The sequence below is a fragment of the Gavia stellata genome, chromosome 16 (assembly GCF_030936135.1).
Source record: "Gavia stellata isolate bGavSte3 chromosome 16, bGavSte3.hap2, whole genome shotgun sequence".
NCBI lineage: Eukaryota > Metazoa > Chordata > Aves > Gaviiformes > Gaviidae > Gavia > Gavia stellata.
The window spans coordinates 4,516,618-4,541,457 of record NC_082609.1 but is presented as its reverse complement, the minus strand read 5'-3'; the positions used below and the strand labels follow the sequence as shown (position 1 = coordinate 4,541,457).

The window sequence follows — 24,840 nt, the reverse complement described above, 5'->3', positions numbered from 1 at the left end:
CAGGGCTGGTTTTGAAAGCAGCTGCCCCAGCCATTGGCACAGACACTGCCCGCGGGGAGTTTGCTGCAGTGCTGGTACTGAGTAACTAAGGAGGAGCCGCCAACACGATGCTCCTCTGCAAGACCACCCCAAAATTGGGGCTCGCTCATCCTGTTGCTCTGCCTGAACACCAGGTTCGTTAACATTTTGGGGACCCAGGCAGGATCCATCTTTCTTCTCGCATTTCTTACCTGTAGGTGGGCTGTGGTGGGCTTTTCTATGGGCATTCACCCTCCTGCGTTTCCCTCTCCCCCAAGCAAAAACCAGGATCTGAGCGTTTTCTGCACCCCATGCTGCATGGCCATCACAACTGATGCCTGGAAAGGACTCATCTGTAGGACTTGCAAGTCTGTTGAACTACACAGCAAGACAAAAGGCAAAGAATAAATCTCAAAAGCTAAATATTTCATGTCTATTTGGGATGCCTCAGGCTAGTAAATGCCCTGGTGCCGCATGGCAAAGTGGAAAGCAAAGCTGTATTGCATGATCACACTCCCCAAACCGGTGTCAAACCACAAGAGACATAGCAATTTGTAACTGCACTTGCTCTAATGAGTTTTCTTCTAGTGGCATCTTCAAAAGAAATGAAAAGCCCTTATCCCAGGACACCACTTCAAAACAGGAATCACCAAGATGAAGGCTCCTCTGCAATTCAGCTTCCATTAAGAAAAGAAAGAGAAAAGGCTGAGGACTTACATAAAGCCCTTAGCAAGCGCTAACAAGAGCGAGGGTGTAGTTACACTCCTCCCGAGTTTTTCTGTCCTTCCAAAGAGTGATTTCAGAGAATGGCTGAAGAGGCTGAGTAGAGTCCAAGCTTTGATTTCCTAGTGACAAGCAGCTGCCCCTGATACATGCACAGGAGCACATTGCCAGACCTGACCCCAGCAGATGTGTTGGGCAAGAGGTTTGGTTCTGCTCTGCCCAGGCAGTGTCCCCCCCGAACGCTGCTCTGACCATGGTCCTTGTTCCGCTAAACCTTTTGAGAGCCACGAGGTTTACCTACCCGGCATTCGGAACATTTAAAACACCAGCAGATACATCAGACTGAGATGACGGAAGGAAGATACCCTTGGATTGTGTTCACAGCGGATCTGGCTTTAGCAGGTTGTTTCTTCTGAGCCTTAACTCACAGGACCCTGAGCAAATACAGAAACTACAGGTAGAAGCAAAACAATTTTGATTTAAATCCATTAAGCCATACAGAAAGTCTCCTGGACAAGTTACACACACAGTCACATCATTACAAGTTTTTTTTCTTCCTCTCTCCCTCACTTTTACCTTCCTGGCAATATGGAATTCCTCCCTGCGGGGTCAAGCATTTGCCCCAGCAGTGCCTATAGTACCATCGGTGAATAGTCTTCATGGACACAACCTGTTCACTCCTGAACTTCCACTGCCAGGTTTTACATACTATATTTACGTTCAATTTCTTACAGGAAACTTAAAGAGATTTCCTTCTATAAAGACCTTTTAGAGTGCGACTGTTCAGAGACCGGAGATCTCACAGGTCTCAGGAAAACTAGTCTCCATTTGGCTCTTACAGAAAAGAGCCTATTTCGTGTAGTTTGCGTCGCCTCTCAAATTCCTCCAATCCAGCTCTTAAGTCGAAAACACCCACACAGCTCAGAGCTTTCTCGAGAGGCTCAAGAGTTTGCTGACAGCAATTTCTCTATCTAAAGAGACTTCAGAAAAATAAGATTTTGCAGGAATGTCTGGATTACACAGCACTTCTTTAGTCCTGGAAATACCCGGGTTGTTTGCAATAGCAGATGTACAACTTCAAAAAGAGAATGGAAAAAAAGCTGTTTATAAAGAACAAAATAAAACTGACCTTAGAACAAAAGAGCTGTTACAAGTTCTTTTAAATGTCTTATGGAAAAGAAGGAGCTCTGCAAGGAGCAGGAACACAGAAAGGCTGGAGACGACCCAACAGTTTCCACCCCCCAAACCCCTCACCTTGCATCTCTGCAGGAATGAAGTAGTTTTACAGGGTTTGTCTTTTTTTTTTTTTGGGGGGGGGGGGGGGGGATTTGATAATTAAGTAGGCTTATTTCTGAACACAAGTTTGAATTTTATTTTCTTTTACAAGACTTAAGAAAATGAGATTTCACATTAATTTGCTGATGTGTATAAAACTACCCATCATTTTGTCTTTATTAGACTTTTACCTTCCCTTAGTCGTCCTACATCACTTGCAGCAGGTATAGGCACCTAAAGCATTTCCACAACACTGTCACGTTTCTGCAACCACCCCCCCACCCTGGAGCAACCGAGTCCCTGGTAACTCGGAGCACCCCTTTGATGCCAGCTTTGGCCCATGCCAAACCCAACTCATACCTTGAGCAGGAGGCAGGTGGGCTCCAGGTGACATACAGCACTGCAGCTGCCCATGACCACCCTCTGGATGTGTTGCCTTACTCTTTCCATCCTGCTTCTCTTCCCTCCAGCGCAGCACCAGCCAGCACCATTTCAACAGCAATACAGAGAGTTAATCAATTAAATGCAGAACTGATCGACCTAGCATAAACCTACCTTACAGCTATAGCTGGTCTGGCTTGATAGCAGTTTCCCCAAGTCACATACATTTAAGGGAAACATTGTGGCTAGCACAGCAAAAATGCCGGATAAAAGAATTTAAGACTGTGCTTCTCTCCTGTGCTTTTCTATAGCTCTGTGTCTTCATTCCTTGCACTAAAGTGAGTACTTTTAGTGTTCTTCCAGAGCAGAGCTCCTTCAACAGAGACGTTCACACAGAACTGCTCGCTGCGGGATTGCCCAACAGCAACCGCTTGCTCTAGATCAGGTGTGACCATTGCGCTCAGAAAACAGGACACTGTTGTGATGCTGGCTTCTTGCCATTCTTAGAAGAGCAGATGATTACCAATCCAGCACAAACTTAAGGTAGTAGTGGAAAAAATGCCTTGCCTGGGAAGGTATCTCTGATGGGATAGATTGCCTGCCTCCAGATTTTTTGAATGAACTTTTAGACTGGACTTTCTACCATTTCAAATGTTACCGTTGTTGGTGGCTGCAACGTTTGCTTTTAACTGGACCCCCACATGCCCTACACTGCATTTACCAGCCGATGAAACTGCAGCCTCAGACTTACCTTTGGAAGCCCAGAACAGGAGGATTAAGAGACTCCCAAGCCAGACCTTCCCCTGGGTCTGCACTCAACTAGAGCTAAAAAATATTGCTCACAGAAATATTTGTACAGGACACTTGAACATGTGGCCCTGTAAGGCAGTTAACAAGAACAATGTATTTTAAAAGAATTTGACGCAAACTGCCTGGAAATCGTAAAACACTGAAGCACCTATCACACAGGTATTATACGTGTTTGTGCTCGGGCTAAGTTGTCTTTTATTAAGGCTTGCTCCCTCTATTTAACATGAATGTGCCACTAGAGGTCCATCAGCTAGAGGATCCTTACTCAGTATCTTGAGGTCTAGTCCTTTGTGCTGGACTTCCGAGACCTCTCAGGATGTTTTTAGAGGAAAATACTGCTAAATACAGAAACGTAGGGCAGAGAAAAAGCCAGACTGCGTGTTTTATTCTACGTGCAACAAATGGCTAGCACATACTAATGCATGAGATGCCATTCTCCCCAGCGTGTCTGAAAACCTGGGCACGCAGTCCCCTTCACCTGGGTAGGGGACAACACATATGGGAAGAGGTAAAAGGAACAGAGACTTCAAAATTATGTTTCTTATGAGGCTAAAGGACCCTTCTTCCAACTTGCAGGAGTTGGAAAGTCATGGAAAAGAACAACTGAACATCTGGGAGAAGCAGCAAGACATTAGGACTCAGAGTATAGTGGTGGCTTTGGTGATGGTTTTATGCTGTGGGGATTACTTTTTCTTTTCTCCACAAAATTGAGTTTCTACTTTGACTTTTGCTGTTCCCACAGCACAACAGGAAGCCCAGGGACAGATGCTAGACAGATTGCAAAAAGTCTCATACCTCCACTCTATAGCTTTGGTTTTCAGCCTACGCAACCTACTGTCCTGCAGGCAGCTTTCTTCCGCCTATCTAATTTGCAAGTGGTTGGAGTGAGAATTCACACTACAGAGCTACAGACAACCATCTTTGCTGCACCTGCATGTTAAAAATGCAGAGGATGACATTTCTTTACTTTGGAGTTTATACACAGATATCCAAAACTAAAGGGAATGATTATTTGTGTTGAATGATACCAACCCAAAGTGCTAATGCTGGCTGACTACAAAACGCTAATCAGCATAAGCCCATTCTCTCGCCAATACTAATTGAGCATAAAGATGATGCAGTATCTAAAAATATTTAGGTTTAACTGAGTGGCTGACAATTCACAGGTACTTTGGGACTTTTTACAAATGCCTCAGTGCACACAGAAGAAGATAGCTTGCTCTGCATCCTAAATCAGATTAATTTAACAGTGTTTAACATTTCAAAGGAGACTAGAGCCAGTATCATCACCGAGTGTAGCCCAATTTTTTTTTATGCTAGCAGTGTCCAGAAAACACACGTTCTATATCATACAGGCCACAATACTGAATTTGACAACTTAAATGGAATCAGCATTTCCATGATACCAAGTGCTTACTTCAGGAAAGCAATTTGTAAAAGCCTGATTTAGCGCACTGACTTGACACTTCAATCACCCATGTCCTCTGACCAGAGTATCTATAGTAAAAGTAACTTCCCAAGTTTTCCTAACTTCTATGAAACAGTTTTTCTAGATGAGTAGGATTTCTTGGGATGGTGTCAGAGAAGGCACAGTTCTTGGCTACAACAGGGCAGGGAGCACTCCAGGACAAGGCAGGCAGATTTATCTTAGCACAAGATACAGGACACGCACCGTTCAATTACTTTAAACGCCAGTGAGATACTCGCTTTTTAAGCAGCAGTGAACAGAAGTAGCCTCTGACTCATTCAACACACAATGCAGGTTGGAGTGGAAGTGGAAGAGGTGGGTTTTGCCCAAAGCTTTTTTTCCCTTCTGAAAAAAACCCATGAATGAACAGTTTCACAGGTTACTTCCGCTAGCTACTCAGAGATGTAATTATCAACTGTTACTATACCCCTAATTCCCCAGAGAGAAAGACTAGTAAGATTAACAAAACCTCTTCAGTTCTATAAAATAATATTTTAAACCTTTTAATAACCAATGTTTTTTCTTTGGGTTTTTTTTTACTTATATAGAAAGCTATTAATACCAGTCGATAAAAAGTTTCTTGAAAGCCAACAAGCCACTGCAACACTTAATCTGAGATGTTACTTGCAAATTAGACTGTATCATCTAGGTAATACTATCATAATAAATCTTCTGGGAACTTTACATGGCAATCATTGTTTTGGAAGCAAAACCATCAGGTTTCAGATTTTTAAAAAAATTACTACACGAGAGATTGGATCCTCCTTAATACAGTGCAGTTGTACATTCAGAGGAAAAAAAACCCTATTATTATTGAGAATATGAGAGAACTTGATGAAGTATTACTGCAAGGTGGCAGCCTGCTAGCCGTATTAAATCCCAAAGCAGGAAGCACAGACAAGATCAAGCAGTATCATCAACACTTTTGTTTCAGTTTGGTACTAATCGAATAATTTGTCCTTTCTGTAGTTCTTAAACAGATATCCCTGTGGAATTGAGATGCGGTATTTTTGTACTCATCCTGCCAAAAAAAAAAAAGGGATTTCTTTTAATTAGTGCAGACCACCAATTACTATTTCAACATCTATTTCTGTACTACCTTGGTAAACAAGAGAAAAGCTTTCTTCCCCTCAATCTTAAAAAACAAGGCCAATAGACAGTAAAAGAACAGCTTACTAAAATGTTCCTAAACTTCCATTTTATTGGAACAGTACTTGAGTTTCAAGAGATAATCAAACAGCCTTCATTTCAATGAAAAGGCCATCAATTTAAAGCTCTACACATTCAGACACGATGACAGTTGTTTAAAAATGTTATGGTCAGCCACAATGCTAAAAAAACCCCAACCACACCCAAAACACAATAATCAGCATGTTGCTGAAGTCTTACAGATATACATTTTTTTGTACTACCGATTTAAATATTTTTATAAATACCAGCAAACTGATACTGTTATTGCAATTAGAGATTTTGGCTGGCTGCATTCTACAAGCCCCACAAAAAAGGACTCTTAAATCAATTAATGAAATAATTTAATCTCTTCTTCCAAGAGCACTGCAGCTTTTGCATTACCAAAAAGCTATAGAAAAGTATTTTTTAAATTACAAGATCACACTTGTATGGAGGAGGAATATGTACACGGTAAGGCACCAGCATCGAGAGTTACAAGAACTCTTAAGTCAACCCTTGTAAACAAATATTTGAGACATACTGAGCTACAGATAAAGAAAATCAGAAAATTCTGTGGGTTTTTTTGTTTTGTTTATTGAAATATGAGCAGCAGTATGCAAAAAATATCTTTAAAAACATAACATAGCAAAACCTAATATTTTTAAAATTAACAAAATAAAAAGATGTTTAGAGTTAAATGAAAAAACTCATTGCTAGAACTGTGTTTCCTACAATGTAAACAAAAGCATAAAGGTTATGCTTGCAACAAACACAGAAGCAGGTTTATGGAGCAGCACAATAAAGCAACATTATGTTGTAATCTGATGGTTTGGTCTATCGATTTGAATTCAGAATGGGTTACCTTCCGAAACAGAAACTTCACAACGACAAAAAAAGAAGTTAGTCACATGTTTGTCTTTTGAAGCAAAACATTTAGAAAATGTTTTGGTTTGTTTGGTTTTGTTTGTTTGTTTGTTTTTCTAAAAACCACCACTAGCAACACTTTGGGCAAATAAAACAGTATCTGGAAAAAAATTATTTCTTCAAACTAGGGAGAAAGCCTGACACATTTTAAAGTTCTCTAGACTTACACTGAAAGAGTATCTGCCCAAGAACTGCCAACTTTCACATTGTAATACTGGGGGGGGGGGGGGGGGGGGATCATAGCTTCAAGCAAAAACCAAAAGAACTCCAATATTTTAAACAATTCTATACCGAATCATAACACATGGGCTGTTTCATCATTCTTTTGACTAATGGGCTGTTCTGTTAGATCTGTCGCTCATCAGTCAGTCATACTAGAAAGTTTTGTTTTGGTCCTATAGATACTATAACCCAATGTCATCCCTTCATGTACAACTACTTCATACCTAATGCAATTAAATGAACGTATGAACGTAATACTTACACAAGGCACTGGACTGACTGCCAGCAAGACTGAAGTCCTCTAAGGAGGAATATCCAAGCTACTATCTTATCTTAGTGACTATAAAAGCAAACCCAGAAAGAACTTCAGTATATGCCTGTTCTAGGCTCTTTGCTGGTATTGCCAAAGCCGTTAGTTAATGCTGTGGTTGGTGCAAAGTAGAAAGATGCCCAAAAAGAAGAAAATACACTACAAAAGCCAAAACAGTTTTCACTGAAGAGTAACATTCAGTCTAAGCTGGGCTATACTGGGAAGGCTCCATCTTCCACTACCACACTACTGGCTGATTCAATTTCTCCATCCCTCCATCTAGATCAAGAAGTGACTCATACACAAGTATGCTGCAACAGAAGCAGCAGTCTCTGCTATTGCTATACTTAAAACATCATTAGGGTCAAACAGTTCTCATCCAATCCCTCTGCGCCTTGATACCCAAATTTTGTATCAGCAGCACAGATGAACTAAACATGATTAGAAACACCATGAACCAGTAGCACAGAAAATTCGCTAACTAGAAAGCTCTCAAAAAGTCCTACTTAAAAGGAACAGAAAAACAGAACATAGACAAACCTTACTGGGTCTGTTCCTGCAAGCCTACCCTGGCAAAATCAGCAGTCACAAGGATATCCCCAGCACTGCATACGTGACAGTTCAAGAATATGTACACAAGCAGAAAAATGCCAGCATATTTTAGTACTTAATGACAGCATCAGAAGTGGGTTAACTGGATATTATTGCAGAAATTACGGTTCAGTGCACAGGTAAGCCAATCTAATCACAATCCTAGCACTAAGCACCAGCTCTGGCTCATGAACACCCACTTCAGCACCCATTCTTGAGTCATTTAGTTGGCTGCATCTAAACATACAAGTGAACAGAGATGAAGCCAGGTGAAAAACATTTTGGATAAAGTAAAATCTTGTACCTACAACTGAGATCTTTCCTTAATCCAATGTGCCATGACATTTATTATAAAAGTTAGCCAAGAAAAAAAAAATCCTGTAGTGTCAAATATACATATTCAGCAACTCAACAAAAGTCAGGCCTGGGGAGAAGAAAACAGAAGCCTGATCCTACGGCCAACTGACTTTGCACCTCATTTGACCAAAAGAACCATCTCTGGGTTGCGGTTCCAAAGAATTAAAGAGAAGACCCCAAAGGTGAGAGGCAAATAATGTTATTCCCCTTCTCCTGAAGATGCACTTGTGGTTTTTTTTAAACCCACTTGAGAAACTGCTTAAAAAACCCAAAAAACAAAAAAACAAAACACTTTATAATACAGAAATTCCTGTACAAGAGAACATTAGGGTTCTGCAGAAGTGTTACAGTTTATTCCTTTAAGGCATTTCATAAGAAACATTTTAATGACACGTAAACAATTTTATTCCTTTAAGATCCTTTGTTACTTAGGTACCATATGATACACGATTTCCACATTTGAGCAGAAACTGTCGTTCAATAAAAGACACAAGAACTTGTGTAAGCAATCAATGTCTCAGGATTGCAGTAATTAGCTGCAACATATCTTTTAATAAGCATTTGCATTTTAGAGTTTTCAGCCTCTCCCCCAAACACTGAACCCTTTTCTGAAGAGGCGTTTGGGAGAGAGAAAAAGGAGGGTGAGAAGTTAAAAAATACAATAGGTTTTTTTCTGCATGCAAAGAAATCTTGTATATAATTCACTTCTAATTCTCTTAGAATGTTTCTTTCAGTCTCCTTTTTTATTATTTGAAGGGGAAAAATACGCATACGTTATTTAACTGATTTCTTTTAGTGTTTAGTACAGTGTTTAAATTCTCTACTGAGTAATACAACAGCACAGGCAACAGGATTCTTTACACGTGAGAAATTTCATCATCATATTAATGCAGTCCTTCAATCCCATAAAGCTGCCAACTACAGTTAGGAGTCTTCTGATTGAACACCTGCCATCAGGGACAGGATCAAGACCACTGTTTCATGTAGGCTACAAAGAAGTGATTGATTACTTTTGGTCATTACCAACAGGTCTGTATTAAATTACATGATCTGGAAGTAAAAGCTTCTGCATTCAGTTACTAACTTGCTAAGCCACTCACAGTCTTCAAAGAGACTCAAACTCATACTGAAAGTGAATTAAATACAGTGTAATCACTAATACTGCATAATGTCTACTGAGAGATTAAAAGGCCTAACACAGATCAATTCCAGACAGGTAAAATAAACAGCTAGAACACCAAAAAGAAAACAAAAAACTTAATCCTTCCAAAAAGCAGTAAGCACTGCCATTTACAAATAGTAGTGTTTATGTTAAAACAGAGAAGGGTACCTAAAAAGAAATAGCCTTGGCAACCAAATCCAAACGGCATGAGTGTAAATCAAAGCAAAACAAGAATTACTACTCCAGAAACGTGCAAGATGTTTACCTTGTATCCATTACTATTTAGAATGGTGGTTAAAAGAGCTATTACAAAACTGAAGTGGGAAAAGGCTAAGAACTGCTAGTCTGCATTAATGTACAGTGTGTTTATGACAGCATTTTCCAATAGACAATACAAGTGTTTTTACACCACTCCAATATTTGTAAAAGTGTATTTCATGTATACATTTAAAAAAATCACATTGTTCAATCTGAGGCAAATTAGCTGTAATAAAGTCTAATTTTGCTTATGACAGATGCCAACCTTAAGATGTTAAACAACTATGCTAAAAATACAGCTTGCAAGCCGGAGCTGCACATGTTCAAACAGTTTCATAAATGTTAAAAAAAAAATCCCAAACTACGATATGTATTTATTTTCTGAAGTCAGTCTTCATAATTCTTGTCCCTACAGGACAAGAAGAAAAAAATTTTCCAGTTAAGACATATGCCTGTTTAAGTTCTACTTGAAGGAGGGGAAAAGTGTTCTGAATTTTTCAATAGACATTTTTTTCCCTTAGGGCTCAACTGTCACTTAAGCATCACAAGAACAAATTGAAATGTAAAACTGATTAGCTATACACAATGGAATTGGTCACAAAGGGATTTAAAAAAAGAAAGCTAAACCGTAAGATCCATTCTCCATATAGCTCACAGTATCCACACTGGAAGTTTCTCTAGAATTAGAATAAGTTCGCTAAAAATAAGGCTGAAGATAGAATTTCAGCACTATGAAACAGATGAGATGGGATTAAGAGGAGAACCCATTTGTGTAAGTACTTTATCCAGCCACTGGAGGGGCCCATGAAGATGAATTTCTATCCAGCATGGGGTGCTCGTGACATCTTGTCGGTGATATTCAGCTCCCCAGCCCTGTAAAAATGAACAAAATGTTATCTATCAAGTTGAGAACATGCTTGTCTTTCAAAATAACTGTACTAACAAGAAGCAGGAAATAATGTTTTAAGATACTTATCTAAAGGTAACTCACAATCTAGCAACAGTTCTTATCTCAAGATAAAAAATGAGGTTGGGAAGGAGCAGCAGGGAGGCTGCACCTGGAAGACTGAATCAAGTCTTGTCTGCCACAGACTTGGAGCGACTACACGAGCTCCTCTGTGGAGCGCACTGCTGACTCGAGAATGACTCCTGGCTATGGCCACATCTCTCTTCTGTTTCTCCCTCCTGCTCCTTATCCTCCACACTCTCAAAGTGAGCAGTATTTATCATAATTGACAAAACAAACAAGACGTCTTCTGGACAAGATGCAAAAAACCTGGAAGGTCTAAGTCTAGGCTCTACACTAAATCTGAAATGGACAGCATCCTGACTAAACAACATTGGGAAAACACCACTGTGAGAATAACAGCACAGTTTGACTTCATAAATTCAAATCATGACTTTTTTCCATAATCTTTTTTTATAAAACAGTATTAATATCTTTGAAGGAGTCGCAATTTTTTCTGCAATCACTTATGCTCCTCTCTACTCACATTCTTTTAGTGGTCTTGTAGTTCACTTTGTTCCTTCAAATTTAGAGCATGAGCTCAGATCTCCTTTAATAAAATTATAGCAACCACAGTGATTAAATCCCTGTCCTGAATACTGAAGTAACTAAATACATAGCCAACATTCAATACAGCAGTCTGTGCTCTTCCTTTCTTGCATCGATTTCCCTCTCCCCAAATTAACCATTTTCAACCTACTTATCATAAAGAAAACCCACACCAGGTCAGAATAGCTTTGCTGCACTGTTACAGTGCTAATGTAATTACTGCTGAATACCCAAATCCACAATAAATTTAAATGCCCCCAAAATAATTTGTTTACCTTTACAAAACTCATTCGAATGGTGCACATTTTGGTAAGCTCATATACTGCTTCAAATCCATGGTTGACAGACTGAGCTAAAAGCTGAGCAAACTCCTGATTGTTAAAAATTTTCAGACTGCATCCACTAGGAATCTTGCATACAGTTGTTGGATGAAAGCCGTGGTGGTAGTTGCAGTTCCTGCTCTGTACAAATATGCTGCTATCACTTAAACACTCAGCATAGACTTCCCCACCAACATAGTAGAGATGAACTCCTTGAAAACAAAGATAAAAATGTTTCAAATAACTTTTTTTTCTTCCCCCCCAAAACATATAGTACTTAATACAATCCCCTTGAAATCAGAGACGGCAAAGTAAATTTTCTGTTTAAGGAGCTCTTCAGAAAAGCTCTTTTGCTCACACTATAACATACTTTCTCATTTCAAAATACAGTAGGCTGCATTATACATCAGCCACTAGATGTCCTTCTCTCATCAATTACAGAATAGAATGAAAAAACTACTTCCACACATCAAGTTATTTCAAGCTATTTTCCTAGAGAACTTATGTGGATTTTAAAACTTCAGTTTTATAAAACTGGTAGCTTCTGCCTATGGCAGTTCCAACAGAAATAAAAGTGTCCTGGTAGAAGGGGCAGTGATAGACATGAATGAAAAAGTATATCCATAGTCTGCTCTGATTTTCCATGTAGTTTATCAAAAGGAGAGGTAAGTCCAATGAGTTGCACAACTTAAATACCATCAGGCTTTACAGACCTTAAAATCAGCAAAGCCCCTACATTTATCACATCTGCCTGGATTCAGCTATGTACATAAGTGCTTCCCTCCCTTTATGTTCTGAAGCCTGTGTAACACTATTTCTGACTAAAAATTAATATATAAAAGCTCCTGATTCTTTCAGCATCCAAACACAGATTCTCACTGCTACTGCAGTTGAGATACTCGCCTTCATTCTCCCAGATCTTCTCCCTTTCCCCCACCCACCACTGTTATGTGGTTGGGATACAGTTCAGTTTAGGTCTTCCTTGCAATACTCTGAGAATCCACTGCAGGCTCTCCCGTGGTTTGCCAAAGGAGGCTGCAGCAAGTCAGCAGATGCAAGTTAATCTTTCAGACAGCAGCAACTGTTGTGAACATGGCTAGAGCCACTTGGGACTAAGGCAGGATGAAGGTTACACAGAGGGACCATCGGTTTCATCAACTATAAGCAGCTACCAAAATCTCGGGTGGGCAAGAATGCATTTTCACAACACAACCCTATTCATTTAAAAGGACAGAGACCACCACTTGCTAGCTAAGTTCTTTTGGGCAAAGACCTTCTGAGAGATCTCTGAAGAAGGGAGCTGGGTAATACAACATTCTGAGAAGAACAGAGATACTTCAAAAATAATCCAATGCACAATTAGAAGTCACTTACGCTTGCAATGCAACACTTGTACAGAAAAAAGCTTAGCAAATAGGATTGGGTAGTTTTAAGGAGGCAAAAAACCCAAGACCTTCCAAACAAAAGCCATGCATAGATAGTGACTTTATCCCAAAACAATCTTAACTGTTCTCAGAACTGTTACCATAAAGCAAAGTTTTAATTTAGTATTAGAGATGTAGACATTTTAAAGCTCACTGCAGCCAACACTATCCTACAACATGATGTTGGATCCTTGTTACATTTCTGACCTTCGGCAGATGCGCAAGATTTCTCTGCCAGTACCACTGAAAGGGGTAAGCCAAAACAAAAGAACCTGACAAACCACCTGCACGCCAGAAATCAGTTGCTCTCCTTTATGACATTAAATTTTCTCAAACAACAGCATTACAGAGCCAAGTTACCAACAGATATTAATGTAACTTGTGGTCTCCAGATTATCTGCAAAATTTTGCTGTATTTATAGTAGTTTCTAATTAGAAGAGCGTTAAGGGACAGGATGGGTCTTGAAAATATATTACAAGCAACAGTGACTTCCATCAAACAAAACTCAAGACCAACTGTACCAAGCGATCTTAGGTGTTAAAAAGGCGTCTAGATATGTGCAATAGAAACAGGGTTCTCTTCTCAGCACTTAGTTACAAAAAAGGAGATATTCAGAAAAGGAGTACCACATTTTAAGATAATCCAAGCACATTCCATCAAAGATGAAAACCGTGCATTTATATGTGCTATCAGCCAAACAGTACAGGAAAACTAGAAGAGCTTGCAAAACCTGCTGTCTCCAGGAATCCCTCCCACACACATACACACCCCATGGATTCACTCAGACAAATGAGCCCTTGCAGTTTTGCATTAGCACTTCAAAGTCCTGCTGCCAACTCATGCAAGATATTTGAACATACTGTAGACAGCAGCATAATACCTTGCATGAACAACAAAACAAAAAAATCTTTGATATACTGTAAAGCGGTATGAAGAATTTGATTTAAGAAGCAGATATAAGGTAGAATATCAGAACTCCTGCAATACGCTTCTTGGTGCTGAAACACAAAATTCTACACACAGACTATCAATAACCATAACAAACAAGCCCCTGTGACAATACAGTTTAAGGAAGAGGTAATATTTAATCTTTTAAATTAGTGCCAAAGAAAAATTTATGCAATTCCTAGACTAATTAGAATCAAGCTATGCTTAAGTAAGTTGTCTTCCAATACTGGGGAGGTAGATAACATATCATAGGTTACTTCTACTATTCTTATCTGAGAATAGTAATTGTTGCAGTATACAGAAGTTGAAATAAAACCAAGGACTTAGCTTCTTAATCATGCGTAACACAACAAAGCTTTACCTTTTCCAATATGTCGTCTAGTGTTCTCAATTGTTGAGTTGCGATTAACATTTGAGAGCAAACCTAAGCAGAACCTGTTTTTATTATTGGAGGGATCTGTAAACCCGTCTACTAAGACACTTGTAGAAGATGCATGAAAAGCCTCCCCAACACGATTATTTAATTCGTAATACACAATCGAACACCAGTGTTTGGGTTCTTCATAGGCAACAGGCTGAACATCTGAAAATAAGCAAAATGGAAATACCAGTTTACATAAATGTTAAAATATTAAATCTAAAACTGTAAAGCAGGCCTTCCAAAATATCAACAGATAACTAAAAGCTTAGTCAACAGTTATAATGGGCAAGAACAGACTTGATTAAGATGTTAGTGATTTTTACTTTCATGCATTTTAGCTAGTCCATTGATTTTATAATTACTGTCCTATTTTAAGCCTGATGTTAAACAAAAAAAAGGCACACAAAAAATACAGATGACTGTGGTATCAAGTGAAACATGATTCTTCTGCCCACTTTTAAAAAAAGGTTTTAATTGGTATTTTGGGACTCAATTTTCAGAGCCCTTGTGCATATGCAATTCCAACAGCAGGCAAAGGTAGCAGAAAAGACTAATTCTGAGAAATGAAAAAAGTTCAACTTCTTGTAAGCCATACTATGCACCTGAGGCTTTAAAAGCAAGAGATGCAAATAAGCAAGGCAAGTTTTATTTCTCAATTCTTTCTGTTATGGCCCCAATTTGCCTTGGAGGGCTGCTTCAACTTATCAACAAAGTTTACTGCACCATTTGAAGTTACTCATTCAATTTGGTTATGAGTTGTAAGAAGCCAAACTATGTTAACTTTACACCATACTACACAACTTACCTCTGGTAGATATATTTGGCATGATTTGAGGGATCATTGTATTGCTTGTGTCCATAGACTGCGAATTATCCTGCCCCATTTGATCATCAGGGGGCATATATGCAGGAGGTGGAGTATCAGCTACAAACATGAAAAAGTAAGAATAAACCTCAACAATTTAGAATATTTATTCATTCTACAGTTGTAAACACACAAAAATACTCTTGAGCAAGAGATGTTAAAACATTTGGACCCATTTTCAAAGTAACCTGAAGACAACCCAGCCAGCTGTCTTTACAGTAACCACCTTCAATAGTTGGATTCTTACCTATGGGACTAATAACAAGATTGGACACTTGAGGAAAACCAAAAGATGTGCTTTTTTCTTTTTGCCTTTTTTCTTTAACAACTGTACTCCTGCAGCTGGGCAAGATGACTACAGTTCCCACTTTTTTTTTTCCCCACACAAACATTAGCCCTCTGGCCTACCCTCTTCTCCATGTTCAAAAAGAAAGAAGCAGTTGAAGAAATAAGTCTATTTGCTGTAGCATAATGAAGGCTTAAAACAGTTATAGTTTTGCTGCTTCTGTAGGCTGAGTTCATTATAAAAGTGTGGATCTCCGCATTCTTCCACTCAGCACAGTACTCAGTGTACCAACACGCTATTATCCCCTATTTCAGAAATTGCCTCCAGATACTGCTAATGCATCCGTCCCAGTGATCACAGTCCTTATCTGAGAGGGATACCCCACTGAATGGACACTCTTTCTCCAGCACTGGACAGCCAGAAAGAAGAAAGATGAGGCCACTGAGCTACTGGAAATATAAATTCTTTAATCTATTAACTTCTTGGCTTTATAAACCACACCAATAACCAGACAGACTCAATAAGGCTTCTTTGCTTTGCCCCATCAATCAGTGTTTTTTCCTTATTTTCACCCAAATCTGCTAAGTTCCTATCAAAAATTTTCTCGATTTGTTTCCCAGTTAAATACCACAAGTGTCTTTATTCAGAGAAAGACATCAATAAACTTCTTGCTCTTTCTGTGACAAAACTAGGAAGAAAACCCCCTAAAATGCAAATAGGAAAGCAATATATTGCAAGTATCACAAATTCCTGAGGTAGTAAGTCACAACAGCATGTGACATTTCAGTTATTTTTATTAAGCTGACATTTAGGCTGTACTTACCCGGTAGCTGAAACGGACTAGATGGTCCAGAGCTAGCTGGGGAGCTTGGATAAGTGCTGCTGGCTGGAGAAGGTGGATAGGGACTGTTTGGCGAAATGGAAAATGGAGTGCTGTTGGGTTGCTGGAAAGAATCTGGAAATGTCGCGTTGTGTGGCATATGTGGTTCATTGTGGCTTAGGTTCCTGAACTGAACTAGTAGACTGTGCTGTGGATTGAATTCACTATGTCTAGGCACTAACACTGGAGGTAGAACTGAAAAAAAACCCAAACAAACAAAAACCAGAGAAACTTAAGATTAAAAACTGAGATAGAAGGAAAGAGATACAATATGCTCACCATGAAAATTTCAACGCTAGCTGGAGAGGAAAAAGGAGTAGGGGATTCATCTGTCATGCCTTTAGCCCATCCTCTCTCCTTCATTTTTTTACATTACACTTCATGGAAGACTCAAACTTTACTCTCACAAAAATCAGAGCAGAAACGCACTCATATTTCATGCAACTGGAAGCAGACCTTTTTTAAAAAAAAACAGTCCACACATGGCACATACCAAAGTACTGATTTAGAAGTACAAAACTCACTGTATGCATACAATATCAAATCAGTAAAAACAGAAATACAGTCTATATTACTGTAGTCAAACTATATAGTTACATAGAGTCCTTTTCACTGAAGAGAAACAAAATCTATACTACAATATACAACTATTGCTAAGCTGGAGTTTTAACTTTTATATTCAAGAGTGCGTGAGTCTCTGGAATTCAAGTGCTACACTAGAGCACCTGAGCACTACAGCCGGTTGCAGTAGAGTTACAACCATTTTGTGGCACAACGGAAGCAACTTCTCACTATACTTTCCAGAGCAACATAATTCATCTCTCCCACTCGTAACCACAACCCTCCTCACCTTCTCCCATGGCAACATGCCTCAACAGCAGACTTGCTGCCTGACACAAATTTGGTACGTACCTTGCTCTAACTGATCATCACTCTTGGTTCTGCTCAGCTCTGCTGCCTGCTAATGCAAAATCAATTGGGGAACACTGCACCCTAAATTATTTTTTTTTTTTTAATCTCAATTCATGTCACTCACTGATGAAATATTAAGCCCCTGAAAGGATACCAACCTCCTTGTAAGGACTGAGGTTTTTAAACAAGTTTCTCAAAGAAACTGAAGTCTTCAGTCTTCAGTTTACTACTTTCCTAGTTTCTTATAAATGAGGACTTGCCACTAACTTTAAGGGTAGCAGGCTTAAGAGATCTGTGGGAACAGTGTGATTTACCACAAAGAAAAACAGCTAGTACAGAATGAACAACACACCTCCCCAAAACATATTTTGAACATTCCTCTTCCAAACTCCCCCATACACCAAATGTAATTTGTTATACAGTACTGGAGGAGGAGGGAGTGAATAAGGGTGGTTCCTGGAGATTTTGTTCATTTTTTCGACAGCCACATTCAAACATACCTGGGCTCTCCACCCTCTTATAGTGGTATGGATTGATGCAGACTTCCTTCTGTTTAGATCCAAAAGGAAATTCACAAATATCCAATGGCTTCAGCTCATGATGGCTTTGTAGATCAGGCCAACGCCAAACACGACAGTAAATTACATGGGGAAGGCCTTTTCTGTGAGAAACCTGAAGTCGTCCATCTAAAGAGCGGGGGATAGTAACACACTTGCTGGGCTGTCCTGGACTGCTCAAGGCTTTCTCCAGTTCTTCCATAGCACCTTTTTTCTTTTTCAGCTTTTTTACCAAAGCATCAACAGCTTTTTCTGCCCATTTTTCCTCTTCATCTCCTTGTTTCCAGCCCAACAGACGCTTTACAGCTGGGCTAGTAAAGGAGAACAAACTGGCCATTGACGTCATTTGACACAAGTCTTCAAAAGGTTTGTTGGGTTTTGTGTGTTGGGGTTTTTTTTGTTTATTTGTTTTTTCAAATAAATGTCAGTGTATACAAAAAGCAGTTATTGCCACTGATGAGCTGTATTATTTCTTGGAGGCTGACAAATGAACATATAGATCTCAGTGATGAAGTCTTCACATCAAAAATGATTGATTCCTCCAATTTAGTTCTATTAAAAAGATAAGTTAACAATTAGTAAACAAGTAAAGAATATGGTAAAACAAAAAGGCAGATATTAAAAGAATGTCTGTTTCAACCCTAGCCATTGCACCTGATTTTGTTTCAAAACAAAATCCCAGAAGTACTAGGACCTCACCCCAAAGCTAAATAAAGTAAAGTGTGATGAGAGTCCCCAGTTCTTGCACTACTGATTAGTGGGAAAAAGCACAGTCAAGGGACCAAAGGGACAGCATGGTTTCTGTTAACAATGTTCCTTAAACCCATGAGTTCCCTTCAGAAGACAGGCTTGGGGAATATGCTTTACAACTGGTGTTATATCCCTGTCACAGTGCTTCACCAGAAGACTTAGAAACAGGGAAGAGGCACCGTGGAACCAGTAGTTCCACAGCCAGTACTGCACAGAAGTACTCAGTTTCTCAAATGGATCTTTATTTCCCAAAAGGAGAAATACGAAAGCATCTACTTGTTCTTCAGCTCTAATTAGGTACCTCCTGTTTTTTGAAGAGTATTAAAAAAATGAGGAGGAAACTGTAGATAACTAGAAGAAAAACAATTAAAAGAAAAACCCAATCAAAACCTCAAACCAACCCCTCCCCAGCCACTCAGAAAGGTGGTCAACCTTTTCAGCTGTGGCTATTTTTATGGTGCACTTCAGATATTCTTCTTAAAAGATATAAGGAAGCACTGGTTATTTTTAGCCTTTGGCAAACAAAAAAAAAAAAAAATCTTTTCCCCAGAAAAAGAGAGGGGGGGAAAAGGCATGGTGGAGTAAGTACTAGAAATGTGACCTTTACTACAAACTGCCTCAGAAAGGAGAGGAGTGGAACAACATTGTGCAACTCAAACTGTGCTCATGAATGGTGGTGTGTTCTACCACTCACCAGCTGTAATGCAAATCCTCCCCCCAATTTAAGGAGTAACGATGACAAGAGGAAATGATGTGCTGTGGCAACGAACTGATAAGAACTTGTAAAATCCCTTGTGAATACTAAATAAGCAAGTATAGACAATGAGCAGCTGGCAAAAAGCAAGAGCGGAGCTAAGAGAAAGGATGTCAATAACAAAAGATGCTTCCTTTCTTGCTACAGAGACTGCCAAACAACATTGTCTCTCAACTTTTGATAAAACCTCGTGAATTAGAACACCTAACATACCCCGAGACACCAACTCTGCACTTAAATCTTGCTCCCCCCCTTTTTTCTCTTAAGTACCTCTGTGCTGCTTCTCTTAGACTGTTACCTTTAATCAAGGGGATCTTTTTTCCTCCCATCTTTGATTAACTAGAAGTCCTCTGATAAAGCTTTTCTAAGTGTTTAGGCACATTTACAAGCTCACTCAGACACATGGATGGGTACTTTCCTATAACAGAACCATATATTAAGCATCCTCAGCCAAAGATACAGCAAACATCCCTAGACAAAGCATTTATAATATCCCATATGTAATCATCCTACATTTTCTACCAGGGAGGTGGGAAGGTGAGGAAAGCAGGAAACAGACCCAAAGACACTTGGCTACAACAAAGAGTATAATTTTAAAAGCTTATAAACACCCTTTACAGCAAAAAATCCATTTATTTCACACAGTAGCTTAATCCTGCTGGTGGTACTTTGATTATTCAGCTTTGTTTCAATAATATGGAAAAAACTGGGAAAAGCAAAACAAACAGAAAAACTGTTTGAAGATCTTTCTTCCTAAGCTCTAATAAAAAACAAAATGGAAAAAAGAAATTAAAAGAACAAAAATCTCTCACTGCTTCAATAAGTCCTTAGAAGAGGGTACTGTAAAAAGGGACGAAAAAACCCAATTATGCATCACCTTACTTCTTCAGAAATAAGGACATGTCTGCACTTTAAGTATAAATTTAGTTCCCTAGACTATTAACTATTGCACAGGAGAACCTTTGCACCCTTCAAAGTAACAGGAAATACATAAAGGGAGATAAACTTGGCCAAGAACACAGACTAAATTTATTCTTTCACTGAGGATAAAAGTTTAGTGTTCTAAAAAGTAAAAGCTGTTTACAGTCATAATTAATTTACTTCCAAGCCTTGCGTACATTCAATAGCTGTAAGATATCAGCAGCTGCTCACACCCCTAAAAAAGGAAGTGAACCCACCTAGAATCTCAGACCAGCAAGAAGACAATTTAAAAGTTCTATTTCTGTTTCTCAGCTATGCTTTCAAAGAATCTTAAGAATCATCAAGGCAGAACATAGACTAGAAATTCCTATAGTTAAGTCGAGCTCAGAAGAGATTTCAGGAAATGCCTCATGGCTGTTGCCACTCTGATCTATTCCATTACAGCTGTCCCACCTATATTATGCAATCAGGTTTACAGATCTACAATTCTATTCTGTGATGATGTATAATCTTTTTTTTTTTTCCTTTTAGTACTTCAAACACAGTAACATGCAGCAAGTAGGAATGAAATTTTACTGGCTGTATATCATTTCAACATCATTTACCCACAAGTATGCTCATGGAATAAACAAGCTAACTAAAAGCAAAGAAAGCTGGAACAGTTCTACTGCAATGATGCTTGGCAGTAACTAGTATTTGTAGGGCAAGTGTCAAGAGAATTTTGACAAATAACTCTGTCCTATAAACTATGATTTTAGAAATAATCTGCTTGGAGTAAGTAACATAATTAGCTCTAAAAACTTTGCATTAGTCTGAATACCTATCAACAAAAGCACTAGTAGAACAAGTATTCCAGAAGCATCGTAACAGATTTGATCAAAACTGTTTCAACTTCTTAAAAAAAGTTTCCACCTACATGCTTGTACAATAAGCACTGAAAAACGAGACTGTTGAAGTTCAAAACTTTAATAGCATTGACTGTAAATCTATTCTGGCCACCCATGAGGTTTTCAAGACTCTTCTGCTGAAGTGTATTTTTACCTGTTCAAGAACAGCAAGGGCAAAAAAGAAACCCTGCAATAAATTGATAGGCTTTGAGAGGTACAAATGACAGCGGGTTTATCTCATTACAGGCCTTTCGGAAGTTCATTCTGGAAGGCAAAAATACTGAAGGTTTACAGCTTTTGCTTTTTCTTAAGAAAACAAGGTAGTATTAAAAAGCTTCATGTATTATTTGTAGACTAAAAGTGTTCCTTTCTTTGGAGCTATTTAAGGTCCCAAAGAGGTAGGTTCAGGCATTTATGTAGAAACCAAACATTTTCATGCAGAAACTGCAACTCTTGTAGGGTTTTAAAATTTCTGAATTAATGGTATAAACCACATTTAGAACATTTACCGGCATTTGATGTAGTTTCAGCATCTAATTTTTGAAATGTTTCTAAGTAATCATGACATCTGCTAGCAACAGCTTCACCAGATCATCTATATTTACAATCAATTTCTTCCGAGGCTTTAGAAGTGCACGTTATGAGTTGTGACTGCAGTACAACAGTGCATCACTGTAAGATTTGAGCACAAAAACAAATGCCTTAAAGAATCGCATTTTCATTCATAGTGTTGCACAAATTACTTGTATTGTTGCACCTCTAGACGCAGCTGGTAACAACTTTCATGGGAAAAAAAGCTTTCCTAAATTTCCTTAAGAGGCAGAGGGTCTATTATGCATTACCTTCTTTTATTAAATAACTTTTCAACTGAGCTAGAAGAGAACATTAGCTGAAAAACATGTTATTACATTTTAAATAAAACAATGACAAACACTCTTTAAAGAGTGAGTGTAACGCATTGCATGGGGTAGCATGAGGGGGCTTTTAATGGGTGAATATAAAAGGAAGTAATCGCTGTATCAAAATGAGACTTTGGGGCATGCATTACTTATACATTTAAAGTTCCTGTTAATGACTACAGCAAATGGAAGGAAAGTAGTTGTGTGAACAGGTCCATTGTTTGAACCCCCTCTTAATACCACATCAAGCCAGCTAGATAGAAACAAAGTTGGTTAACAGCAGAACTTACAAATTACATTTCATTTGTGAAGATGGGAGAAAGACTACCTTTCACCTACCATCACAAATCCTAAGCAACTCAACCACCTTTTGATTCCTCTTCTGAGATATTCTTAGCCTGCTATATATTAAACTGGCAAGATTAGCAGATTAATTTGATTCACTGTCAAAGAATCTTATTCTGGCTAAAAGGGCCTGAGTGGGACTCGCAGCAGAACTGATCAATATAAAATTACATACGGTGTATTTACTTTAATAAGATGCACTTTTTATGTGGCATGTTCTGCCATCGATTCCAAACTAACTTCCCACCTGCCAAATTTAAATTTAAAGTACCATTAACCAAGCAACCCATCACCCCAAGCAGCATGGCAAGGAATGATGCTTTTCACAAGCGTAAGAATAAAATGGGTAAAAACTACACAGTCCTCATCCTTTCCTACTGCCAATACCAAGCTTGTATTGCAAACGTACAAGCACTATCCCTTTCCTGCTTAATTTACTTGTTTGCAAATTAAGAAAGCTTCCTGTAGCATCATACCCAGTCTGAAATAAGGAACTTCACCGCTCATGATTAGAAGCTGCTTTGAGACTCAATTTCATAACATAAACAAACCACCACTTATAACTAGCTACACAATTGGTAGTTCATTAGAGCTGCTGCAGGCTTGCAGTTAAAACTGTGTTTTGCAGTCAGCTCTTGTGCCTAACTTTATTGCCCCTTCAAAATTAGAAATACTCAAATATTTTGATTCCATACACACATTAACACATTACACATTCATACAGAAAGCTCAGAAACTCAATTACAGTACATTACAGCATATTACAGCATATTCAGTTATCAATATTTTCTTTAGAACTACCTAAAACTACAACCTCACACATCAGTTTCACCTGGTTTTATTAAGGTCCTTCTTTCCTCACAAATTTCCTAAGAGGAATTGTGCAGGATTGCGCTTGACTTTTATTATCATTTTCCCAAGTCTACATCTTACATTGTAGCCTAGCACAGGGTCCCATGCAATGGCATTCATTAGAGCCTTTTCTTAAGAACAAATATAGAAGAAACATTGGCTCCATAGTTTTTCCCTGCACATCAAGGATAAAATAAATCCTAAATTTACGAAGTGGTTAAAGAATTTGGGCAATAAACTTGAAGGGCCTCCATATTCCCTACCATTGCCACAGCCTTTCAACAACAAAAAAATTCTTTCAATTATCCCGTGCAACATCTTAAAGAATATCATCAATGATTTAACTCATCTTCTTTTTCCCCTCTTCCCCTTAAGGGCAAGCAAAGATGAAAGGAGATTTTATGAACGATACCAAAAAGGAACTTGTGGTATTTTCATCAGAACTGGGCTTGCATATCCAAATGCATATCCAGTTGACTAAAACCTATGACAAATGCTTTTATACTAGCACTAGATTTCTTTGCTTCAAACATGCCTTGTAAGGCAATATATTCTAACTAATAATACATGTAAACAAGAACAGAAAAGAATTGTCTGGTATCTTCAAAAATTTTACTAACCGTGACTGCTCTCGAAACAAAAAATGTATTGACAACTTCAGACACGGCTTTCTCACACAATACTTGTTCTTTTCGTTTCCACATCTGTACACCATCTAACACAGCTTAAAAAAAAGCTGAAGCATATAACTCTGTCAGCTGAGAAGTATTTAACTAGCACTCTCTTAAAAGAAACATAACAAAAATCTCCGAGGCCAAGCAAAAGCAGCAAGTAATGCATCATACATGGGGAAGAAATGGTATCATAAAAGCCATATAGCTTAGATTGCAAAAGTGATGCTTTTGGTTTTTCTTAAAGTCTTCTCAAAAATCAGTTAAAAAAATAATACAATTGATATCAATTTATATCAAAAAAGAGGTTCAGGCAGAAAGAGTTCACTAATAGAGGTGATTCTCATGCCAAGAAAGGCTCAGAAAAAGTGTAACCAAAGAACAGAAAGTTGTGAATTTGTTCTGCATCATGGCAAAACTTGAGTTTAACTGTGATACAGCGTAGGGATAGGGAGGGAGGAAGACCAAAAAACTTCCAAAGACTAAAAAAGTTAGTACCTATTTCTTAAGGCATCCACTTAGAACACAAAAATCCACCGCTCACATGGCCCTGGTCTCTGCAACTCCTCTAATTACTGAGCAATTAGCTTTTGTAGAAGTTTGCAAAAACTACAAATTCCATCTTAGAATCAAAATCTCTCTCCCTTAAGTGTTTTGTCAGAACCGTGCATTTTCTCACACTTCTATTTCAGCTAATTGGCACTTTCCAACAGAAGCATTATGCTGAAAAATGCCCTCATCAACAGCAGTCAGCACATCTGAAAGTCAGCCCTGAAACTGCCTCATGTTTTTAAGGTTATTTAAGATCTACTTTAATCACAGCAGATAACTACAAGTTAGCATCCATTTCTTAATTAAAATTACATACAAGAGCATCACTAAATTTCACTGAACATGAAAACAAAAAGCCTATGCCTCCATTT

General features: G+C 38.5%; 1 protein-coding gene across 2 annotated transcripts; it reads right to left on the bottom strand.

Moving 5' to 3' along the window:
• Positions 1-6,991: 6,991 nt before the first annotated feature.
• On the bottom strand, positions 6,992-18,370 carry SMAD5 (SMAD family member 5). Of its 2 annotated transcripts, XM_009815620.2 has the most exons (6): positions 17,782-18,370; positions 16,313-16,564; positions 15,144-15,263; positions 14,279-14,500; positions 11,500-11,756; positions 6,992-10,542 (listed from the first exon to the last, which is right to left on the bottom strand). In XM_009815620.2, exons 1-6 carry the CDS (start codon positions 18,182-18,184, stop codon positions 10,399-10,401), a joined length of 1,398 nt encoding a protein of 465 aa, XP_009813922.1. In that variant the 5' UTR covers positions 18,185-18,370; the 3' UTR covers positions 6,992-10,398. The 2 variants fall into 2 exon arrangements, with proteins under 2 accessions (XP_009813922.1, XP_009814672.1); XM_009816370.2 differs by lacking the exon at positions 15,144-15,263.
• Positions 18,371-24,840: the final 6,470 nt, after the last annotated feature.

Excerpts from the sequence above, each read along its gene's own strand:
- SMAD5 (XM_009815620.2), bottom strand. The coding sequence starts at position 18,184 with ATGACGTCAATGGCCAGTTTGTTCTCCTTTACTAGCCCAGCTGTAAAG. Across the intron at positions 15,264-16,312 it reads TAGTCCGTTTCAGCTACCGG|CTGATACTCCACCTCCTGCA; the intron begins GTAAGTACAGCC and ends TCATGTTTGTAG. Across the intron at positions 10,543-11,499 it reads TTCGAATGAGTTTTGTAAAG|GGCTGGGGAGCTGAATATCA; the intron begins GTAAACAAATTA and ends TCATTTTTACAG.